General features: G+C 38.6%; 1 protein-coding gene across 1 annotated transcript; it reads left to right on the forward strand.

The window, feature by feature from the left end:
• The first annotated feature begins 1,016 nt into the window (after nt 1–1,016).
• On the forward strand, nt 1,017–25,762 carry LOC110287626 (fibronectin type III domain containing protein 3C1-like). Its single transcript, XM_085837818.1, is given in 17 exon segments — nt 1,017–1,413; nt 2,275–2,330; nt 2,626–2,765; nt 4,227–4,286; nt 4,697–4,768; nt 4,770–4,833; nt 14,814–14,867; nt 15,591–15,712; nt 15,799–15,973; nt 18,163–18,312; nt 18,437–18,539; nt 18,947–19,057; nt 22,422–22,695; nt 23,000–23,212; nt 23,655–23,821; nt 24,631–24,752; nt 25,466–25,762. Coding segments are annotated over 17 exon segments (2,562 nt in total). The 5' UTR covers nt 1,017–1,031.
• The last annotated feature ends 511 nt before the right edge of the window (nt 25,763–26,273 follow it).

Here is a 26,273-nt window from a genome sequence, read left to right on the forward strand (position 1 = left end):
CAAACCCAGACACTATTGCATATGCCAGAAAGATTTTGCTGAAGGGACCCTGTTATAGCTGTCTCATATGAGGCTATGCCAGTGCCTGGCAAATACAGCAGTGGATGCTCACAGTCATCTATAAGATGGAACACAGGGTCCCCAATGGAGAAACTAGAGAAAGCACCCAAGGAGCTGAAGGGGTCTGCAACCCTATAGGTGGAACAACAATATGAACTAACCAGTACCCCCAGAGCTCGTGTCTCTAGCTGCATATGAAGCAGAAGATGGCCTAGTTGGCCATCACTGAGAAGAGAGGCCCCTTGGTATTGCAAACTTTATATTCCCCAGTACAGGTTAATGCCAGGGCCAAGAAGCAGGAGTGGGTGGGTAGGGGAGCAGGGCAGAGGTAGGTTATAGGGAACTTTCGGGATAGCATTTGAAATGTATATAAAGAAAATATCTAATAAAAAAGTAAATTAATTTTTTAAAATGCTGTATTTTCTCATTTTTCTGCACCAACCCCTGTATCTTCAATATGTATACACAGAATATATATGTATATATATATATGTGTGTGTGTGTGTATATATATATATATATATATATATACTTCAAATATTTGTATAGAAGAAAATTAAGAAAAGCTTTTAAAGTAATTCATGATTTGTCAGTGTTCTTTGGATGGTTAGGTAAAGGACTTGAGAGAATATGATTACTACTGAACTTTATTGCATTTATTATATCTCTTAGAAACCTATCCTCACAGAAGAGTGAGCCATAACCAATCCGATGAAAAGACTGTAAAGACTGGAGAATATTCAAAGAAGAAAATAAGAGATCACCAATTTGGTGAACACAAGACTGCCTCTACATTTAGTGACACCCCTTTGCTTCTGAACAAAGCCATTGACACATCTGCTCCTCCTGGTACTCTCTGTCCTTCCACTGTGAATACTGCTCCAGATACTAACACTGATAACAGTACTTCAAATACGTACTCTCTGACTACTGTCTTAAACACTTACATCATAGACGGTGCTCCAAGAAACATGGCTGACAATAATGCAGACACTAACACAACTGACAGAATCACTAGTTCTTCTGGTCATGCAGCAATCATTTCTACCTCAAATGTGGGCTTTAACACTGACATCAATAACAACATTATAGGCCCTTCCATAAGTAATTACAATCAAGTCACCTATGATGAAACTCATGAACCACCAGATATTAAAAGTATTTCAAGCTGTACTTCTGAGAATTCTTGGAACACTTTCATCTCAACTAATGATAGCCTCAGACCTTCTGATGCTTCCAGCATTTCTGAAAACGATCATGGAGAGACAGAGGCTAACATGGGAGCTGGAGACAATAAGCAGATGTTAGGTGAAAACCAAAAGAAGAGTCAGTCATCAAATGCATCACTGAAAGGTAAACGCAGGAACCCCATTCTGTTGCCAATGAGGGTACAAGCCAAATAATTTGGACTCACAGTGCATTTTAAATAAATTTCTATTATACATAATTACCTATTTATATGTGTATGTGAACAAGGGAGATCAGAGGGAATCTTATGGGAATTTGTTTTCTCCTTTCAAAGATGCAGGTAACCGTTTCAAACTCAGGTTATAGCACATGGTAAAAAGAACCTTTACTCTTCATGTCACCTTGCCAGCCACGTCAAAACATTAGAGTGCCATTCTCTGCTTCTGTTTCCCCTTCACATCCACTTTTTCTAATTTATTTTTAATGTATTATTAACTGACAATATAATAAGCCTAAACTTATAAAATGCAATGAGACATTTTGATACACATTTATATATGGAATATATAAATATAATTTGGAATTAGAAAATGAAGATAACTAACACCCATCATCTCACTTATTGATTAGGATTGGATTTTTCTTTTCTTTTTTATGTTGAAACATATGAAAATGTATGTCCACTGTATTGAAATATACCTTATAATGACTAAGTGATCCTGCTGTATAATTACTCGAAAAACCTATTCCTTCTATATGAATTTTATTTCCTTTGATCAGCAATTCCACCCTGCTCCTATTTCCTGATTATTATGTTTCTTACAACTTTACCTAATTCAACATACAAGTGAGATCATGACGTTTAATATATATGTTCACTGGGTTCTGATTCAAATCTTTAAATACAAATTTAATTGGGTCTTACTAGATTTCATAGTGATGATATACTTGTAGTGTGATCTATCTCTTTTCTCTTGTTTTGGACAATGTATTATTTTATCTGAGTTTTTTTTTTCTTACTTTTAGAACACAATACAGAGGACAGAACACAACCAGGTTGTTTCGACATTGAAAAACCTGTGGTATGTAACAAAAGTGAAGATTCCATGCTCTTCCATCTTTTCCATCTAAACCCTCCAAAATCATTCCTACTTTTAAAGCATTTACTGTGTTGATATTTTCATAATCTTCTGCAGCAATGCAATAAGATCCAGTGTGGCATCATTAAAGATAGGAGTGGTGGCTAATTAAATAATAATAGTATTTAAGCACCTAATATAAGAATTGGAGCTAGTATCAAACAACTAAAGAAAAGTTTGCATTTAAAAGTAGAGATTATGACTTTTAAGTATACTGCTTGCATTTCCTTCATTTTAGGTTTCTAATATTCAAACCCGATCCGCTACTGTTTCATGGACTCGAAAGAGTAATGAAAAATATGATATTAATTCTTCTATGACATATGAATTGGCACTGTCCAGCAATGGTAAAAATGGACCCTATAAAAACATTTATACGTAAGTGTTTTTAGTTATCTTGCATTATTTAATTCAAGCATACAATATAAACATATGGTCCCTGTGCCCCAACTTGCACCTAGGCTGAATTCCTCATTTTCTCCTAAATTCTTTTTGACAGGAGTAGGTATCTAGTAGTAACTTACCAAGCCAATCCACATAGCTTATTAAAATCATGGTATGTATTCAAACATCTACTCATCAGCCAGGCAGTGGTGGTAATCACCTTTAATGCTAGCACTCAGGAGATAGAGGCAGGGTGATCTCTAAGTTAAAGGCCAGCCTGGACTACAGAGTGAGGGCTACTGTCTTGAAAAACCTAGATAGATAGAAGGATGGATGAATGGATTGATACAATTTTATTTTGATAATTTTTCTTCTTATTCAGAGACTTAATATGAAAATGTAAATTTATGTAAAGTTTTATTTCTTTGATAATTAATACTTAAAGTTGTGCGATCTAATAATCTTAGCCAACAATCTTCTATGCTGTGTAGCACGGATGGCAATATGCAAAATTGGCTTGCATGGAAATCTTTCTCTGGTATGTCATGTATTTTATGAGCACCACTCCCTTAAAAAGATAAACAAGTTAGCTCTCAGCATTGGAAGGAGACAGAGGGAGAAGAGGAGGAGCTACTTCAGTAGGAGGAGACTGCCTATTTGCTTCCACCTCTGATTACCCTTTGCTCAAAAGCAAAGTAGCCTTTGATTAAAAGTATCAATAGCTTCCATTTTAGAGCTTTCTTTTTAGGATCTAGAGCTAGAAGGAATTCCATGCTCTTTGCTCAGGAAGACATAGCTGTGGCAATATAATCCCTCTGTTCATGTGACAGACAGAATCTCACCCAGAAAGTCCCTCTTAAACTGAATGAGTGAATTGTGTGAGACATGCTGTTCTTCAAAGCATTTGGTATCTACACATTTTGAATAAGCTACTTAAAACCAAAACTATACTATTTTGGTTAAATATATAAAGTAATAAAATGCAAATTAGATACTTTGAATGACTATGGTATAAATATATACTGAATGAAGAGACAAGACAAACTCAGAACTTCTTGGTGGCTGCTTTTCTGATGACTATTTTGTTCAGCTCCTTCAGCTTCCTCTTGGTGCAGGTGTGCATATGAGTAGTAGAGTGGATTTGCAGATGTGTATCCCCACCCTCTGAACTTGAACCTTAGAGACCAAGAGCAGCTCTATGGTGTGTCCCATAGATGGTGAAAACCACATAGCTCCCAGATCATACCACCCCTCAAGGACTTGATATACTCCTTAATGGAGGCTGCAGCCTACAAAGAACATTACTTTGCCCTCATATAAAGTGCTTTAAAGTGATTGAATCTTTAAGAAGAATTGTGGTTCTTTATCAGTTATTCATTAATTATGAGACTAAAACAGTGTACTTTGCTTTAAAATGTGTTTAAGATCCCATATGAATAAAGTTTATCTTCACAGTGGTGATGGCGTTACTGTGGTCCTACATGATCTACAACCTAGCATGGTCTACTTTTTAAGGTAAGGACTCTGTCCCACACAACCAACCACCAGCCTGTAGCTAGCAGAGACTTCTTAACCTATATGTTTAGTAAGTAGAATTTCTACAGAAGTCTAGCTATTTGCTGACAAAGTGCCCTTGAATACTCATGTAAGCAACCATAGTTTAAGCTCAAGAGGCTAGAAAAGAAAAAGGAAAAAATGATGAAAATAGAAATCAGGTGACTAGTTTGAGGGAATCAGGGAGCATGGGAAGTGAACAAAAGAGTTTTATGGAGAGGTAGGAAGATGGCCATATATGAGGATGCCATAATGAAAGATGTTACTGTGTATACTCAACATGTGCTAACAAAAGAATAACAAAGAATATGTCTAGAAATACAAACTTGTGACTTGGGACCTAAATGCACCAATTTCTGTTCCCCTTTCAGAGTAACAATCATAAGAGATGCAGAACACAGAAGTGTGTCTGAAGTGGTTAGCTTCAAAACACCAGGCTGTGAAAGACCCTCCTCTTGCACCCACACTGATCAGCAGAACCAAGAACAGCCTGAATTTACAATGGAAAGTAAGGATTTGACTGACAAAAGAATCTCAATGTGATTTCAAACACTGTCCTGTTTCCTGAATTTAACCATAAATGATGCATGTTTCATCTAAGTTATTTCTCCATCACATCTCTTCACAATGATCTTTCTGTTTAGTCTAAGAGACCATGCCTCATGACTTGAGAAATGTCAATATTCTTTGGATCATTAATAAAAAGCTAAAGGCCCATTTCTAGCACTCATGTTTTGGTGTCAATCATCCCAGTTACAAATAACACTATGTCTCTGGTTCCTTAGGTATCCATTTTAACTTCCTTTTATGCAGTCTGGAAACATGAGATATATGACTAGGGTGTGTCTTGGAGACTGGAAAATGTGTGTTTTAAACTTAAATCCCAATTGCCATAAAAACAAATATCCCTACACAAATTTTTGCAGTACAAATTCAACACACTTTAAATGCATTAATGCATGCCCAGTGTGTGTAGGATATTTATGTGCTATACAAAAATAAACCGCTCTTCCGGTCAGAACAGCACCAGGGTAGCTAGGGCGCAGGGTCAGCTGACACTAGCCAGCTGCCCACAACACCCGCCACAGGATCTTAAGACTTCTGGTGAGTGGAACACAGTTTCTGCTCCAATCCAATTGCGCGCAGGACCTGAGACTGCATTAGTTAGGGAAGCAGAAAACCGGCCTGAGTAGGGCCACAAGCCTCTCCCGGCCGGACCAGCACCGGGGTACCTAGAGTGCAGGGTCGGCTGACACCCGCCAGCTACCCACGACCCCCACCACAGGATTTTGAGACTGCTGGTGAGTGGAACACAGCTTCTGCTCCAGTCCAATCACGCTGGACCTGAGACTGCTTTGGTTGGGGAGGCAGAAAACCGGCCTGAGTAGGGCCACAGGCCTCTTCCAGCCTGAACAGCACCGAGGTAGCTAGAGCGCAGGGTCAGCTGACACCCGCCAGCTACCCACGACCCCCCGCCACAGGAATTTGAGACTTCTGGTGAGTGGAACACAGCTTCTGCTCCAATCTTTAAACAGTGACAACGAAAACAACTAACCCCAGAGATTACCAGATGGCGAAACGTAAACGTAATAATCTTACTAACAGAAACCAAGACCACTCACCATCATCAGAACCCAGCACTCCCACTTCGCCCAGTCCAGGGCACCCCAACACACCGGAAAAGCTAGACACGGATCTAAAAGCATATCTCCTGATGATGGTAGAGGACTTCAAGAAGGACTTTAATAACACACTTAAAGAAATACAAAGGAACACTGGTAAACAGGTAGAACACATTAAGGAGGAAGCACAAAAATCCCTTAAAGAATTACAGGAGAACACTGCTAAAGCGTTACAAATCCTTAAAGAAAAACAGGATAACATAATCAAACAGGTAGAAGTCCTTAAAGAAAAACAGGAAAACACATCCAAACAGATGATGGAAATGAACAAAACCATACTAGACCTAAAAAGGGAAGTAGACACAATAAAGAAAACCCAAAATGAGGCAACACTGGAGATAGAAACCCTAGGAAAGAAATCTGGAACCATAGATACCAGCATCAGCAACAGAATACAAGAGATGGAAGAGAGAATCTCAGGTGCAGAAGATTCCATAGAGAACATCGGCACAACAATCAAGGAAAATGTAAAACGCAAAAAGATCCTAACTCAAAACATCCAAGAAATACAGGACACAATGAGAAGACCAAACCTACAGATAATAGGAGTGGATGAGAATGAAGATTTTCAACTCAAAGGACCAGCAAACATCTTCAACAAAATTATAGAAGAAAACTTCCCAAATCTAAAGAAAGAGACGCCCATGAACATACAAGAAGCCTACAAAACTCCAAATAGACTGGACCAGAAAAGAAATTCCTCCCAACACATAATAATCAAAACAACAAATGCTCTAAATAAAGATAGAATACTAAAAGCAGTAAGAGAAAAAGGCCAAGTAACATATAAAGGCAAGCCTATCAGAATTACACCAGATTTTTCACCAGAGACTATGAAAGCCAGAAGATCCTGGACGGATGTTATACAGACACTAAAAGAACACAAATTCCTACTTAAATTGGGTGTCTGAGAATACAGTGTCTTATCCCTTAAACTTAAGAGTATAGCTTGCTTGCTATGATGTCTATGACAATAAAGGTATGTGACCATACTTTGAGAACCACTTATCGAGTAAATGATGCTTTGTGTCCACTTGCTTGAAGTGTTCCAGCTATAATGATACCCCCATCCCCTTTACTTAAAACAAGTTTAAGAGCCAAACTGAATATCATTGCAAGTCCAATGATTTGTACTTGGGAATTTGTTCTTCCAGATTATCATATAAAGGAGACTTATCTCATCTTTAAAAAAAAAAAAAAAAAAAAAAAAAAAAACCTCAAATTCCAGACCAGGCTACTATACCCAGCCAAACTCTCAATTAACATAGATGGAGAAACCAAAGTATTCCATGACAAAACCAAATTCACACATTATCTCTCCACGAATCCAGCCCTTCAAAGGATAATAACAGAAAAAAACCAATACAAGGACAGGAACCACGCCCTAGAAACAACAAGAAGGTAATCCCTCAACAAACCTAAAAGAAGACAGCCACAAGAACAAAATGCCAACTTTAACAACAAAAATAACAGGAAACAACAATTACTTTTCCTTAATATCTCTTAATATCAATGGACTCAATTCCCCGATAAAAAGACATAGACTAACAAACTGGCTACACAAACAAGACCCAACATTTTGCTGCTTACAGGAAACTCATCTCAGAGAAAAAGATAGACACTACCTCAGAATGAAAGGATGGAAAACAATTTTCCAAGCAAATGGTATGAAGAAACAAGCTGGAGTAGCCATTCTAATATCTGATAAGATTGACTTCCAACCCAAAGTCATTAAGAAAGACAGGGAGGGACACTTCATACTCATCAAAGGTAAAATCCTCCAAGAGGAACTATCAATCCTGAATATCTATGCTCCAAATACAAAGGCAGCCACATTCATTAAAGAAACTTTAGTAAATCTCAAAGCACACATTGCACCTCATACAATAATAGTGGGAGACTTCAACATACCACTTTCACCAATGGACAGATCATGGAAACAGAAACTAAACAGGGACACAGAGAAACTAAGAAATTATGAATCAAATGGATATGGCAGATATCTACAGAACATTCTATCCTAAAACAAAAGGATATACCTTCTTCTCAGCACCTCATGGTACCTTCTCCAAAATTGACCACATAATTGGTCACAAAACAGGCCTCAACAGATACAAAAATATTGAAATTGTCCCATGCATCCTATCAGATCACCAAGGACTAAGGCTGATCTTCAATAACAAAATAAATAATAGAAAGCCAACCTTCTCGTGGAAACTGAACAACACTCTTCTCAATGATACCTTGGTCAAGGAAGGAATAAAGAAAGAAATTAAGGACTTTTTAGAGTTCAATGAAAATGAAGCCACTCTTCCGGTCAGAAAAGCACCGGGACAGCTAGGGCCCAGGGTCGGCTGACACTCGCCAGCTACCCACAACACCCGCCACAGGATCTTAAGACTTCTGGTGAGTGGAACACAGCTTCTACTCCAATCCAATTGCGCGCGGGACCTGAGACTGCATTAGTTAGGGAAGCAGAAACCGGCCTGAGTAGGGCCAGAGGCCTCATCCGGCCGGAACAGCACCAGTGTAGCTAGAGCGCAGGGTCGCCTGACACCCGCCAGCTACCCACGACCCCCTCCACAGGATTTTGGGACTGCTGGTGAGTGGAACACAGCTTCTGCTCCAGTCCAATCACACAGGACCTGAGACTGCTCTGGTTGGGGAGAGAGAAATCAGGCCTACATAGGGCCACAAGCCTCTTCCAGTCAGAAAAGCACCGGGGCAGCTAGGGCGCAGGGTCGGCTGACACTCGCAGGCTACCCACAACACCCGCCACAGGATCTTAAGACTTCTGGTGAGTGGAACACAGCTTCTGCTCCAATCCAATTGCGCGCAGGACCTGAGACTGCATTAGTTAGGGAAGCAGAAAACCGGCCTGAGTAGGGCCACAGGCCTCTTCCGGCTGGACCAGCACAGGGGTACCGCCAGCTACCCACGACCCCCGCCACAGGATTTTGAGACTGCTGGTGAGTGGAACACAGCTTCTGCTCCAATCTTTAAACAGTGACAACGATAACAACTAACCCCAGAGATTACCAGATGGCAAAAGGTAAACGTAATAATCCTACTAACAGAAACCAAGAACACTCACCATCATCAGAACCCAGCACCCCCACTTCGCCCAGTCCAGGGCACCCCAACACACCGGAAAAGCTAGACACGGATCTAAAAGTATATCTCATGATGATGGTAGAGGACATCAAGAAGGACTTTAATAACCCAATTAAAGAATTACAGGAGAACATGGCTAAAGAGTTACAAGTCCTTAAAGAAAAACAGGATAACACAATCAAACAGGTAGAAGTCCTTAAAGAAAAACAGGATAACACAATGAAACAGGTAGAAGTCCTTAAAGAAAAACAGGTAAACATATCCAAACAGATGATGGAAATGAACAAAACCATACTAGACCTAAAAAGGGAAGTAGACACAATAAAGAAAACCCAAAATGAGGCAACACTGGAGATAGAAACCCTAGGAAAGAAATCTGGAACCATAGATACCAGCATCAGCAACAGAATACAAGAGATGGAAGAGAGAATCTCAGGTGCAGAAGATTCCATAGAGAACATCGGCACAACAATCAAGGAAAATGAAAAACGCAAAAAGATCCTAACTCAAAACATCCAAGAAATACAGGACACAATGAGAAGACCAAACCTACGGATAATAGGAGTGGATGAGAATGAAGATTTTCAACTCAAAGGACCAGCAAACATCTTCAACAAAATTATAGAAGAAAACTTCCCAAATCTAAAGAAAGAGATGCCCATGAACATACAAGAAGCCTACAGAACTCCAAATAGACTGGACCAGAAAAGAAATACCTCCCGACACATAATAATCAGAACAACAAATGCTCTAAATAAAGATAGAATACTAAAAGCAGTAAGAGAAAAAGGCCAAGTAACATATAAAGGCAAGCCTATCAGAATTACACCAGATTTCTCACCAGAGACTATGAAAGCCAGAAGATCCTGGACGGGTGTTATACAGACACTAAAAGAACACAAATTCCAGCCCAGGCTACTATACCCAGCCAAACTCTCAATTAACAGAGATGGAGAAACCAAAGTATTCCACGACAAAACCAAATTCACACATTATCTCTCCACGAATCCAGCCCTTCAAAGGATAATAACAGAAAAAAACCAATACAAGGACAGGAACCACGCCCTAGAAACAACAAGAAGGTAATCCCTCAACAAACCTAAAAGAAGACAGCCACAAGAACAAAATGCCAACTTTAACAACAAAAATAACAGGAAACAACAATTACTTTTCCTTAATATCTCTTAATATCAATGGACTCAATTCCCCGATAAAAAGACATAGACTAACAAACTGGCTACACAAACAAGACCCAACATTTTGCTGCTTACAGGAAACTCATCTCAGAGAAAAAGATAGACACTACCTCAGAATGAAAGGATGGAAAACAATTTTCCAAGCAAATGGTATGAAGAAACAAGCTGGAGTAGCCATTCTAATATCTGATAAGATTGACTTCCAACCCAAAGTCATTAAGAAAGACAGGGAGGGACACTTCATACTCATCAAAGGTAAAATCTTCCAAGAGGAACTATCAATCCTGAATATCTATGCTCCAAATACAAAGGCAGCCACATTCATTAAAGAAACTTTAGTAAATCTCAAAGCACACATTGCACCTCATACAATAATAGTGGGAGACTTCAACAAGCCACTTTCACCAATGGACAGATCATGGAAACAGAAACTAAACAGGGACACAGAGAAAATAAGAGAAATTATGAATCAAATGGATCTGGCAGATATCTACAGAACATTCTATCCTAAAACAAAAGGATATACCTTCTTCTCAGCACCTCATGGCACCTTCTCCAAAACTGACCACATAATTGGTCACAAAACAGGCCTCAACAGATACAAAAATATTGAAATTGTCCCATGCATCCTATCAGATCACCATGGACTAAAGCTGATCTTCAATAACAAAATAAATAATAGAAAGCCAACCTTCACGTGGAAACTGAACAACACTCTTCTCAATGATAACTTGGTCAAGGAAGGAATAAAGAAAGAAATTAAGGACTTTTTAGAGTTCAATGAAAATGAAGCCACAACATACCCAAACTTATGGGACGCAATGAAAGCATTTCTAAGAGGAAAACTCATAGCTCTGAGTGCCTCCAAAAGGAAACTAGAGAGAGCACACATTAGCAGCTTGACAACACACCTAAAAGCACTAGAACAAAAGGAAGCAAATTCACCCAAGAGGAGTAGACGGCAGGAAATAATCAAACTCAGGGGCGAAATCAACCAAGTGGAAACAAGAAAAACTATTCAAAGAATCAACCAATCAAGGAGCTGGTTCTTTGAGAAAATCAACAAGATAGATAAACCCTTAGCCAGACTCACTAGAGGGCACAGGGAAAGCATCCTAATTAACAAAATCAGAAATGAAAAAGGAGACATAACAACAGATCCTGAAGACATCCAAAACACCATCAGATCCTTCTACCAAAGGCTATACTCAACAAAACTGGAGAACCTGGATGAAATGGAGAAGTTCCTAGACAGATACCAGGTACCAAAGTTGAATCAAGATCAGGTTAATGATCTAAACAGCCCTATATCCCCCAAAGAAATAGAAGCAGTCATTAATAGTCTCCCAACTAAAAAAAGCCCAGGAACAGATGGGTTTAGTGCAGAGTTCTATCAGACCTTCAAAGAAGATCTAATCCCAGTTCTTCACAAACTATTCCACAAAATAGAAACAGAAGGTACTCTACCCAACTCATTATATGAAGCCACAATTACTCTGATACCTAAACCACAAAAAGACCCAACAAAGATAGAAAACTTCAGACCAATATCCCTTATGAATATTGATGCAAAAATCCTCAATAAAGTACTTGCTAACCGAATCCAAGAACACATCAAAACAATCATCCATCCTGACCAAGTAGGTTTCATCCCAGGGATGCAGGGATGGTTCAATATACGGAAATCCATCAACGAAATACAGTATATAAACAAACTCAAAGACAAAAACCACATGGTCATCTCCTTAGATGCAGAAAAAGCATTTGACAAGATCCAACACCCATTCATGATAAAAGTCTTGGAAAGATCAGGAATTCAAGGCCCATACCTAAACATGATAAAAGCAATCTACAGCAAACCAGTAGCCAACATCAAAGTAAATGGTCAGAAGCTTGAAGCAATCCCTCTAAAATCAGGGACTAGAAAAGGCTGTCCACTTTCTCCATACCTATTCAACATTGTACTTGAAGTCCTAGCCAGAGCAATTCGACAACAAAAGGAGATCAAAGGGATACAAATTGGAAAAGATGAAGTCAAAATATCACTTTGTGCAGATGATATGATAGTATATATAAGTGACCCTAAAAATTCCACCAGAGAACTCCTAAGCCTGATAAACAGCTTCGGTGAAGTAGCTGGATATAAAATTAACTCAAACAAATCAATGGCCTTTCTCTACACAAATAAACAGGCTGAGAAAGAAATTAGGGAAACAACACCCATCTCAATAGTCACAATTAATATAAAATATCTTGGCGTGACTCTAACTAAGGAAGTGAAAGATCTGTATGATAAAAACTTCAAGTCTCTGAAGAAAGAAATTATAGAAGATCTCAGAAGATGGAAAGATCTCCCATGCTCATGGATTGGCAGGATCAACATTGTAAAAATGGCTATCTTGCCAAAAGCAATCTACAGATTCAATGCAATCCCCATCAAAATTCCAAATCAATTCTTCAACGAATTAGAAAGTGCAATCTGCAAATTCATCTGGAATAACAAAAAACCTAGGATAGCAAAAACTCTTCTCAAGGATAAAAGAACCTCTGGTGGAATCACCATGCCGGACCTAAAGCTCTACTACAGAGCAATTGTGATAAAAACTGCATGGTACTGGTATCGTGACAGACAAATAGACCAATGGAATAGAATTGAAGACCCAGAAATGAATGCACACACCTACGGTCACTTGATCTTCGACAAGGGAGCTAAAAACATCCAGTGGAAGAAAGACAGCATTTTCAACAAATGGTGCTGGCACAACTGGTTGTTAACATGTAGAAGAATGCGAATCGATCCATTCCTATCTCCTTGTACTAAGGTCAAGTCTAAGTGGATCAAGGAACTTCACATAAAACCAGAGACACTGAAACTTATAGAGGAGAAAGTGGGGAATAGCCTTGAAGATATGGGCACAGGGGAAAAATTCCTGAATAGAACAGTAATGACTTGTGCTGTAAGATCGAGAATTGACAAGTGGGACCTCATGAAACTACAAAGCTTCTGCAAGGCTAAAGACACCATCAATAAGACAAAAAAACCACCAACAGATTGGGAAAGGATCTTCACCTATCCTAAATCAGATAAGGGACTAATATCCAATATATATAAAGAACTCAAGAAGGTGGACTCCAGAAAGTCAAATAACCCCATTAAAAAATGGGGCTCAGAACTGAACAAAGATTTCTCACCTGAGGAATACCGAATGGCAGAGAAGCACCTGAAAAAATGTTCAACATCCTTAATCATCAGGGAAATGCAAATCAAAACAACCCTGAGATTCCACCTCACACCAGTCAGAATGGGTAAGATCAAAAATTCAGGTGACAGCAGATGCTGGCGAGGATGTGGAGAAAGAGGAACACTCCTCCATTGTTGGTGGGATTGCAAGCTTGTACAACCACTCTGGAAATCAGTCTGGCGGTTCCTCAGAAAATTGGACATAGTACTACCGGAGGATCCAGCAATACCTCTCCTGGGCATATATCCAGAAGATGTCCCAACCGGTAAAAAGGACACATGCTCCACTATGTTCATAGCAGCCCTATTTATAATAGCCAGAAGCTGGAAAGAACCCAGATGTCCCTCAACAGAGGAATGGATACAGAAATTTTGGTACATTTACACAATGGAGTACTACTCAGCTATTAAAAAGAATGAATTTATGAAATTCCTAGCCAAATGGATGGACCTGGAGGGCTTCATCTTGAGTGAAGTAACACAATCACAAAAGAACTCACACAATATGTATTCACTGATAAGTGGATATTAGCCCAAAACTTAGGATACCCAAGATATAAGATACAATTTGCTAAACGCATGAAACTCAAGAAGAATGAAGACCAAAGTGTGGACACTGTGCCTCTTCTTAGAAATGGGAACAAAACACCCAGGGAAGGAGTTACAGAGACAAAGTTCGTAGCTGTGATGAAAGGATGGACAATTTAGAGACTGCGGTATCCAGGGATCCATCCCATAATCAGCTTCTAAACGCTGACACCATTGCATACACTAGCAAGATTTTGCTGAAAGGACCCAAATATAGCTGTCTCTTGTGAGACGATGCCGGGGCCTAGCAAACACAGGAGTGGATGTTCACAGTCAGCTATTGGATGTATCACAGGGCTCCCAATGGAGAAGCTAGAGAAAGTACCCAAGGAGCTAAAGGGATCTGCAACCCTATTGTTGGAATAACATGATGTACTAACCAGTACCCCGGTGCTCTTGTCTCTAGCTGCATATGTATCGAAAGATGGCCTAGTCGGCCATCAATGGAAAGAGAGGCCCATTGGACTTGCAAACTTTATATGCCCCAATATAGGGGAATGCCAGGGCAAAATAATGGGAATGGGTGGGTAGGGAATTGGGGGGCGCTATGGGGGACTTTTGGGATAGCATTGGAAATGTAATTGAGGAAAATATGTAATACAATATTAAAAATTAAAAAAAAAAACAAAAATAAACCAACATAATTTTATCATTCTCACTTTTTCAGGGTTCCAATGAAAATGGATCCAAAATAAGCAGCTTTCTTTTGTAATGGGATGAGGTATGCTCATTTTTTATTAATAAGAGATTTTTTCATATAATATAATCTGATTACTGTTTCCTTTCTACCAACTCCAGATCCCTACACTCCAAGCCACCCCTATGCAAATCCACCCTTTCTTTTTCTCTTTAGAAAACAGGTCTCTCAGAAAACATGGAAGAGAAAAATAATACAATAAGATATGACTGCAAACAAAGAAAACTGAACAGGACAAAACACACAAATGAACCGAAAAAAGAACAAATTATACAGCACAAGGAACACATGTAGACAAAGATACACCCACTTTCATACACACCAACATCTCATAAAGACACAAACCCAGAAAACATTATATATAAGCAAAATACATGTAGGGTTTTTTTTTTAATGACATGTAACACAACTTGTGTCACACAAATACACAAACATGCACACAAAAATCTTCAGAATTACTATTGAGCTCATTCTGTGTTGGCTAACCACAGCTGGGCAGAGGGTCTGCCCTCTTCTGTGGTTTATACACCCAGTGAGGCTCCATTGTTGGAAACTCACTTTTTTGCAAGCAGTTAACACTCTGGGTTACAGTCCAGTTCCCTTGCACAGGGCTGGGATGCTATCTTGCTTAGACCTAGTACAAAGGAACTTTTAAAAATCACCTGATTGGGAATGGTTAATACTATGGTGAACGTGTGTTAAGTGTGGCATTTTTCAATATGTTAATATTTTGTGTGCATTGTCTAGGGTAAAGGTGAAGACTTCAAAAGTTGTTACAGTGGACACCTGAAACAGCACAAGCTCTTTAAACTGAACCCTTCGACAAAGTATTCATTCAGATTAGCTGCCAAAAATGACTTTGGCTGCAGGTACACTGAATTATTTGCACCACTGGAAAATCTACACTGCCATCAGATCCTGACATTAATGCTTTCATTTCAACTTATTCTTTTAGCAATTTCAGTGAAACAGCAGTCTTCTATACATCAGGAAAGACCCCTCCAGCACCACTGCCACCTAAGTTGAAAGAAGCGGGAATCTACAATTTGTCTCTAGAGTGGTGTGCCCCAACAAACCCAAACCCAAATGACACTCTTACTTATGTGCTAGAGATGGAGGAAGCAAAATCTGTAAGTCTCCTTTTTTCTTTTTTTTCTTTTTTTACCATAAGCTTAACCTCATCTTTCAACAACTCTTTATATATATTTCTCACTTGAAAAAGAACCCAGCCTTAATCTCTATGTTTAGAATGGAAGCAATGCAGAGCCACTTTTGGGCAGGTCGGCATAGGCCTCCTTATCCCTAAACTAGCTGAATGCAGGAGCTCCACGCTCTACCCAATGTCTATACAAAGAAGACAGTTAGCATCTTCAACTCCAAGCCTGTTGTTTTAGGTGACTCTCTGTGGCCACACATACTTTTAAGAACCTTCAAAGAAATTCTCAAGCTGTGTCCTCTCTTCATCTAGTTTCCTCATGAGGGTTAGCAACTACTTCATTCCTCTCTGAACTTCCAAATCTGTGTCAAAGAGATAGTCAATTTAAAAAGCAGCTATAAGTTACTCTATCCATGTTACCAAAATTTAAATTCATTAAATATCATTAAGATGAGTTCCAGTTTGTAACTAATAAGTACTTACGCCCATTTCTGCTATCTTATTACATCTTGAAAAAATGACCTTTTGAAAAGAGAATAAATCTCCTAATTTTGTTGAAAATAGATTTTTCTCTCATAGAATACAACACACCTGCACCAGTTTGCCCTCCTCCACTATCCCACTCCTCCAACCTGCCCTCCCCCCTGATACACACACCCCTTTCCATCAGAAAAGGGCAGGCCTCCCAGGCATATCACCTGAACATGGCATATCAAATTGCAATAAGACTAGACACAAACACTCACATCAACCCTGGAGGAAGAAACCCAACAAGAGGAAAAGGATCCCAAGACCAGGCAAAAAGCCAGAGGCAATGCCCAGTCCTATAGGGTTGCAGACTCCTTTAGCTCCTTGGGTACTTTTTCTAGCTCCTTCATTAGGGGTCCTGTGTTCTATCCAAAAGATGACTGTGAGCATCTACTTCTGTATTTGCCAGGCATTGGCATTGACTCACACAAGAGAGCTATATCAGGGACCTGTCAGCAAAATCTTTCTGGCATATGCAATAGTGTCTGGGTTTGGTGGTTGTATACAGAAGGCATCCCCGGGTGGGGCAGTCTCTAGATGGTTTTTCCTTCCACTTAGCTCTGAAATTTGTCTCTGTAACTCCTTCCATGAGTACTTTGTTCCCCATTCTAAGAAGGAACAAAATATCCACACTTTGGTCTTCCTTCTTCTTGAGTTTCATGTGTTTTGCAAATTGTATCTTGGATATTCTAAGTTTCTGGGCTAATATCCACTTATCAGTGAGTACATATCATGTGCATACCATGTGTGTTCTTTTGTGATTGGGTTACCTCACTCACAGTGATATCCTCCAGAGGTATCCATTTGTCTAAGAACTTTATGAATTCATTGTTTTTAATTGCTGAGTAGTACTCCATTGTGTAAATGTACCACATTTTCTGTATCCATTCCTCTGTTGAGGGATGTCTGGGTTCTTTCTAGCTTCTGTCTATTATAAACAAGGCTGCTATGAACATAGTAGAGCATGTGCCCTTATTACAAGTGGCAACACAAATTTTAAAAGATTTTTCTTTGAAATAATCTTACACTAATCTAGACATTATTAGAAAATTCTACAGAGTTTCTCTGTGAAACTTGCACTTGACTTCACCAAATAGCAGTGTCTCATGCAAATATAGTACAATTAGCACAACCAGAAAATATGGATTAATACATACCTATAAACCAAACCCTAAAACACACTGTATTCCTTTGGATTTTAATAAGACATTCTTATTTACTGGTAACTTGCATTTTTTCATTAAATCTACTGGTAATGAAATTATTTAACAACCAAAAAATTATTATTGGATTGGGGCTGGAGATATGGCTCAGGTAACAGTACTGACTGCTTGAAATTCCAGAGGTCATGTGTTCAATTCCCAACATACACATGGTTACCAACAACCATCTGTAAAAGGGTCTGGAAAAAAAAGGGGATCTGATAGCCTCTTCTGGTGAGTCTGAAGAGAGCAACAGTGTACTCAAGTACATCAAATGAATAAATAAATCTTTAAAACAATATTTAAGATCAAGTTATTTCCCAAAATGGTTGTTTCTTAACATACATGTAATATGTAGATTGTATATATTCGTTATATAATGCAAACATTACCTCTTATGGTGAGCTACAAAAATTATACATTATTTATGAAGAAATTGTACCAAATTTCTCTTCTTCCTTCAGCGAATCTCTGGAAAATGATCTACAATGGCACTCAACAGGAATTTCTGTATGATGACCTCCAACCAGCCACCACATATAAACTGAGAGTCTTATGCACTTCACTTGCAGGCCAAAGCCGTGTAAGAAAACAGAATAGGAAAAGTTCTCCAATTGAGAATTGAAATAAACTGTTATATTACTAAATGTTTTCTGAAGTTCATCTTGAATTTAGTATAGTAGCAAAATACTTTGTATTTCTCTCAGCCTTCAGATGTACTGACAATTCAGACACCTACTCTTCCACCCCAGTATTGCTGTTCACAGCCCTTACGTGGTAAAACCAAGGGCAAGGATGCCAACCTTCCTGGTAAGTAAGGCTTCCTTATGTGATTCACAATTGTCCCTAAACTTCCCGTCTTGTGACTTTTGCTTGGTGTCCATGTGTGAATATTAGCAAGTACCATTTCCTTTTAGAACAGAATGGAATAAAGGTTAACAAACGAATCCTTGGTAACTGACAACCAACTTTTTAATGTCTAAGTTAAATTGAGAAGTTAATGGAGCTTTGAGTATCTAGGCATATGTAGAGTTGTCCTAATGCACTGTACAGTATGTTATATTGTTTTAAAGAAACTTAGCTAAAAACTAGGACTTGGTGTGGAGCCAAATGATGCAGTGTGTGCCTAGTATTCACAACTCACAGGGTTACATCCCTACTACCAAGGTAAATTTGAGCAGGGAAGGGAAATTGAGTGCATTTTACATGTTTTGTAGACAATCGTTCTGTTAATGGGAAGATGGAAGCACTTGTGCATGACAAAAAAGCAAAAGGTCCTCATCAGAACAGAAGGGCGTACCCTAGCTCTGAAAAGAAATGTGTACTAAGTAAACTAATTCCTGAAGAACCCATTCTTTCTGTAAGAAAACATAAAACACAACTAGAAAAGTTATACCACTCAGGTGAGGAGTGATTAGGAGAGATGTGATGTAAACAGAGGAAAGAGACAGTAGAGCACATCCTGGCCCTAGACTACTAGGCCAGCCCAAAGAGGTACCATTCAATTCCTCAGGGTGACAAAGTCTTTGCCTGTGAGATGCACTTGGCAGTGAATGGTAGCATCCCCTTAAGAAAATATGAATGATTCACAGAAGAGAGGGAAAAGACTGTCATTAATGATGGTGTAGGCCTTTGGTATAAGGAAACCGCCATTATCTCCAAATCTAGAAGATGGAGTGAATCATGCTATAGGTAGGTAGCTATAGAGAGTCAAGATAGATGATCACTGCAGTGTTCCAGGCTGAGGAGTAGACCGTGGCAATTGAACTGATCTCTGCCTGCTTAAGAAGGAGGAAGTTTGCCTCTTCTACTCACTGAAAATGGAAGCAGTAGAGATTTTCATGCTATCCCTCAACAATGGGAATCAAACAAGTGGGTGGGGGGTCTTTGAGGGATCTACCCTTAATCAACAATCCAGGGTTGCAAGAAAGGAGGTAGAATTGAGCTGGTGGGAAAATTTAAGGGACTCATTTACTGTCTCTGAGTAATGGTGAGGTGTGTGTTTGTGTCACAAGAAGGGTGTAGTCTGCAGCTAGGAGCAGAGCGTCATGGATACCAGAGGGAACAAATTGTCCAGAGGCTGCAGGGTAGAGAAAACTGATGTGACAAGACTGGAGACAAAAGGACGAAATAGAGGAGAGGACTGGGAAAAACAACTTAGTAAAGGACAGATTGAAGGCTATGACGCAGAGCAGGAACGGTCATTGCCTGAAGGGAGAGACATAAGACTCCAGCTCAGATATTTTCCACAGGCTGGGGTAATCAGAGCAGTTGGGCTAGAATGCCTAAGGCCTGGTTGCTAGCACTGAAGAGGTAAAGGTGAGAAGCACTTGGGAAAGGAAGCTCCCTTGAGATCTAGCAGAGTGAAGGGAGGTTTTGAGGGGGCTGTGGGGCATGGGGTATTCAGTGAGAGACCAGGGTTCATCTGCTCTAAAAAGAATAGACAGAAATCACTTATTTCTGCAGGAAAACAGCATTACTTTCACAATCACAGAACAATTTTACATATGTAAGTTCATAAAAAAAAATGAGACTAGTCCTCAAAAATCACAAAGAACTAAACCTCAGCCTGGGTGATATAATTAGTCCTGTAGTCATGAAAGGAACTTACTATCTGTATGAAAACCACTTAGAAATACGCAGTCCCACACAGATTCACTGGAAAATTCTACAAATCATTTAAAGATAAATTAACAGTGAGTTTACATCTTCCTTCCCAGAAAATAGAAACTAAAATAAAACCAGAAACCAAGCCAAGCAAAATGGCATGTACATGGAGTCTCAGGTACTCAAGGTTGAAATGCTAGGATTCCTTACACTCACAGGCTTTGGTCCAGCCTGGGCAATATACCACAAATGTTTATCTTAAAAATTAGTGAATGAAAGAGAGAGAGAGAGAGAGAGAGAGAGAGAGAGAGAGCGAAGAAGAAGAAGAAGAAGAAGGAGGAGGAGGAGGAGGAGGAGGAGGAGGAGGAGGAGGAAAGGAAGGAACGAACAAAAGAAGGAAGGAACGAAGAAGGAAGGTTGGTTTCACAGTTAGCTCACCTGTTAAGATCACTTACTCTTATTCCAGAGGACCTGGGTTCAATTCCCACCCCTCACATAGCAGCTTAAAATGGCCTGGAACTCTAGTATCAAACGATATTACACTTTCATTTAGGTACACATGCAAGCAAAACACCAATGAACATAAACAGAAATAAATGAACTCCTTCTAAATATAAATAAGTATTAAATTTATAAACAAGAAAAATTATTAAAAACAGACTTATAAAAAATAAGAGGAAATATTTATGACTTCTGTCTAGGAAAACACTTGTTACCAAAAGCACAACCCATATAATGGAGGTATTTGGTGAATTTGATTAACTCAAAGCTTGAAATTTCTACTTCTCTACCCTCTAAACAGGATGAAAGTAAACTTAAAGGCTGGAAGATAATATTTGCAATACATATATCTTGTAAAGAAATAGCACCTAAAACATATAAAGACCTCTAAAATTCAACAGTGGATTGAAACATGTCACTTAGGAAATGGTTAAAATTGGTGACTGAAGAGAATATACAGATGGCAAATAAACACAAGAGAAGATGTTCAGCAGCATTGACTATTAGGGAAATGCACAATGAAATGCCTTTCCATATCTTACAGAGTGCCTAAGCTAAGGAGTAATGGTAACACCAAGTGCTGTCACAGACATGAGAAAACTGATCATTCACGCATTACTGATAAGAGCTGTAACCCTTCCTGAAAAGAGCACAGTAGCATCTTATGTTTATTTGTAGGACAAAAAACTAAAATAGCTCAAATATCTATCAATAAGTGAGTGGTTTAGTAAACAGTGATACATCTGCACTGTGACATACTGTTCAGTAATGAAAGTAAGCATATTATTAATATATACAATAGCTGAAAGTCTCCAGGGAATTGCAGTAACTGCAAAATGAGCCTGCATCAAAGTTTATCTCTTGCATATTCAATTTATGTAATATTCTGAAAATGCCAGAAGTGTGGTAATGATGGCAAGCAAATGGTGGTTTCCAGAAGTTAGAAGATGGACAGTGTAGGAAGAGACTGGCTATAAGAGAAGCAAGAGGAACCTGTGAGAAAAAAAAATTCTTAAAATTGAAGTAGCTGTAGCCACCGAATAAAATTTACACATACAAATAAGTGCACACAATTCTGAATAACATCAGGGGGTTTTATGAATGGTGATTTCCTGGTTGTGGGAGGGGAATTTAGAGATTGAAAACATTGTCTTCAGAGGGAAATAGGTACAAAATATATCTCTATTTATACTCTCAAAACAACAATCAAAAATAATGCTTTCCTAAGATAACAGAAATTGATTAACTGGGTGGGATTTTAACAGAGAGACTCAAGCATGAAGAATAATAGGGGAAAGCTTAGTGAAGTGATAGGTGAGACTTTCAGGGGTGTAATGTCCTTAAATGCCCTCTTCAACACTCTTGACTTTCTTCCCCTTGTGTGTTCTCTTTACATTCTGAAAAATGCAGCTTGCAAGTCTCAGCTTTTATTTCTGTGACACAAAACCATATGATTAGAATATGTGACATAGAACCAAGTGGTTAGACTATGTGTATATGAGTCATCGTTTTCGTATGCAACAAAATGGTCCATGCATGGGAAATGGTTGAAAGGAATTGTTAACCAAGCATGCGTTTTTCAAGCTGTGAATACAGTTAGGGTTGGAATGTTTGGAGGAACTGCAAAAGTGACTACACCTGGAAACATCCCAGCAAGGGTCCCTGTGTTACAAGAAATTAAAAACAGAGTGCCTGCCAAGCTCTCATCAACTTGCATAGCTATCCGATGGGAGGAGCCAGACTGTCATGGCTCACCTATCACCAGATATAATATTGAATATGGAGATAAAAAAATCATGACTGTCAAAAGAATAACTGAGAATGTTCTGAACGGTCTACAACCTAATACTACATACAGGTTAGTCACTCATATCTTATTTTGGGTAAATGAAGAGAATGCTAAGAATTTTGAGCACAGACACATTTGTGTAATTAATACACACAGATGTCCCTTGAAAAGAGTTCTTAATTGGTGAAATTTGATAACAGTAAGAGTCAACGTCTGCTTTTCATCAATAATTCTCAATAGTAATTATGTCTTGGAAATCTGTCTTGTGATCAAGATGAACCTCCTTCTAATATAGATAGAGTGGGTTGACTTATATGAAGAAAATAATTTTATTTATTGAATATGAATTCATACATCTTACTTTTACCAATAGAATCAGAATTCAAGCTATCAATCATTATGGAGTAAGTCCTTTTAGCCCAACAATAAGATGCAAAACCAAACCACTACCACCAGAGCTTCCACAGCTTAATTGTGTGGTCTATGGACACCAGAGTCTCAGACTCAAATGGGGCACCGTCTCAAGCAAAAAGACACTTGCCCATTTTATCAACTACAACTTACTAATTGAAGATCGATCTGGCAGGTAACTATTTTACCATTTAAAATCTACTGCAGTAAAAAGCAATTTAAATTGTTGTATCCTGTCAGGCATGTTCTCTCTCTGTCTCTCTGTTGCTTTGTCTTTCTGTCTCTGTCTCTGTCTTTCTCTCTGTCTGTTTTTCTCTCTGTGTCTGTCTTCCTCTCTCTCTCTCTCTCTCTCTCTCTCTCTCTCTCTCTCTCTCTCACACACACACACACACACACACACACACACACACACACGCACACACACACTCAACCACCTTGATTTCTATTGGCCTCTTATTTGCTTTGGTTTGGTTTGGTTTGGTTTGATTTGGTTTGGTTTGGTTTGGTTTGGTTTGGTTTGGTTTGGTTTGGTTTACCTTACTGGGTTAATTTGGCTTCTCTGGGCTTAACTGATGATTATAATATTGTCTCCTTAATCTTTATCTTCTTTCTCTCAGATTTTCTATCATTTACCATGGGTCAGATGTGACTCACAAAGTACAAAAATTGAGGGAGTATACAGAATACAAGTTTAAAATCCAGGCATGTAATGAAGCTGGGGAAGGACCAGAGTCTGACATCTACACTTTCACTACTACAAAGTCCCCACCCACTGCACTGAAAGGTAAGTGGTATACAAAGACACTAACCATATTACTGGTGCTTCCACGGATCATGAATTGAATTCAGCAGTAATCAGAAAATTCTAAGGTAAGATGGGAGCCCTGGCTCAGAAAGACAAATGCCAGGTGTACTGCTCATGAAAACTCTTGCTTCTAAATTTGGTTCCAGGGGAACTAATGCTGTCTTATGATCTCCACAGGGACCAGGCACGCACATGGTGCAGACATACCATTTATGAAATAAACTCTCCACAAACATAAAATAAGCAATTTAAAAATTAAATTTTAAAAGTAGCAATAGTAATTTTTAAAATTCACAAATAGGAAATTCCACAAATAATACAGTGCTTAATTAGAGATTTAAAGAGCAATGTAAATAAGATTCATTAAGATTTCAGGCCCAGTAGAGGTGGTTTATGTCTTTAATCCCACCACTCGGGAGGGAGAGGAATGTGACTGAGTTCAAGGCAAGCCTGGTCTACATACAGAGTACAGGACTGCCAGGGCTACACAGACACCATGTCTTGGAAACCATAAAAATTGTATAACAAAAATACCACAGTCAGTATGTTTCAAATGTCTTAGAGATCATCACCAATTACAACCCTACCACTTTTAGGAGTAAGACATGGAGTGGAAGACATATGTCTGAGATTGAGATTAATCGTTTTTAAAGTATGGTTATGGATTTCTCATATTAGGTCTATATGTTCTTGTAATGATTGTGTGCTTGCATGAGTCTTTTCAATGTATTTGAAATCTAAAGATTACAAACTGCTTAGACATTCTAAAATGTCACTTTTTCCCCCAGCACCTAAAGTTCATCCACTGAATAACAACTGTTGTGAGATCAAATGGGAGTCTTTGGAGCCAATTGAAGGTGATCCCATTATTTACTGTCTTCAAGTCAACACTGGAAAAAAGGCATATCAGGTATATTCTCTCAAATTTAGTCTTCACCATTTTGCCAGGCATGGTAGTACATATCTGTAGCCTGAGCACTTGTGGGGAAAAGGCAGGAGGATACTGGTCCTCTTTGGCTACACAACAACTTGGAAGGTAGACACCTTGCTTTAAAAAAAAAATGCCAGGTTGTGGGGGAGCATGCCTTTGATCCCAGTACTTGGGAGATTGAGGCAGGTGGAAATTTGATTTGATGCCAGTGTGGTCGAAGGGGAAAGGATTTATAGGACAGTCAGGACTAAAAAAATATATATATAAAATTATACTTCTACACCCAGCTGAGGGCTACCCTTTTGCAAGGGGGTAAGTTATTGTTGAAGGTATGTAAAGTAACTAAATCTTATCCCAAATTTCCATCTCATCCTTACCATTTATGTACCTAATCTTTATTTGGAGACAACTAGCATGTTCATTTAATTAAATCATTACATTTAATTATATAGTATTTCCTGATACTCACTGGCCATAACACATGATTCAAATCCACAATGCAATTAAACTTTAACAGTTGTAAGGTATGCTATGCTTTATTGAACATAATTATATAATAAATACTGAATTCCTTTACTTTCGTTATGAACATGTACATGAAATCATTTTCATTTCTCTTGTTGTAAAAACCTATCCAATGCATGTTTAATTGAAAAGAAAACCATAATTTTCATCTGATCATTTTTCCTTAGATTTATAAAGGACCAAACACTTCCTTTTCCTTTTCCAACTATCATACAAATTCACGCTATCAATTCAAGGTCTGTGCAGGACGCCGATACGAAACCTCCACTGGTCTTCAAGAGCTGTGGGGGCCATATAGTCCCAGTGCTCTTTTCTCAACTTGTAAGCATCACTCCGGGCATGGCAAAGGCAGTGGGGGTAAAGGAAAAGGCAAACACAATGGGAAAGTGGGAAAGTACAGGATAGGGTTTGCACTTATTGCTATTTTGTGTGCTGTTGCTATTCAGTACTTCCTGTTCATATAGTCAATTATTTAGAAGAAAAGAAGCAACTTATATCACATTTAGAAAGCCTTAGATATATCTTAACGCTTACTTACAGAAAGTAGTAACAGAAAAAAAAAAAAACAAGAAATGAAAAAAAATATATGACAAGCACGAAAAGCCATATCTTTCATTTTAAAAGATTTTGAGAGGGTACCTTAAATTTTACCATTTTCATTCTTCTGTCAACAAACATTGCCTTGTTATATAAAACTAAGACATCTGTGGAAACTTTCTGCCTTCACTTTTCAAGTTAATGTTTTCAAAGAATTTAGGACTATAAAATAACAACAGTATTTTGGAATTTATTTTAGAACAAAGTAAGAAAAAAATCACTTCTATCTTTCCTGTTAACATTCATATAAAGTAATAAAAAGGTATCTAGCAAACTACTTGTGTATGCTTGTCTGTACAAAATAATATACTCAGCTATTGCTTTCTCCCCTGATAAAGACTTGGTGTGTTTGTTAGGATTTGCTAAAGAACATAGCTC

This window comes from Mus caroli, unplaced genomic scaffold, assembly GCF_978045245.1.
Source record: "Mus caroli unplaced genomic scaffold, Mus_caroli_1 scaffold_5, whole genome shotgun sequence".
In the NCBI taxonomy this organism is placed as follows: Eukaryota; Metazoa; Chordata; class Mammalia; order Rodentia; family Muridae; genus Mus; species Mus caroli.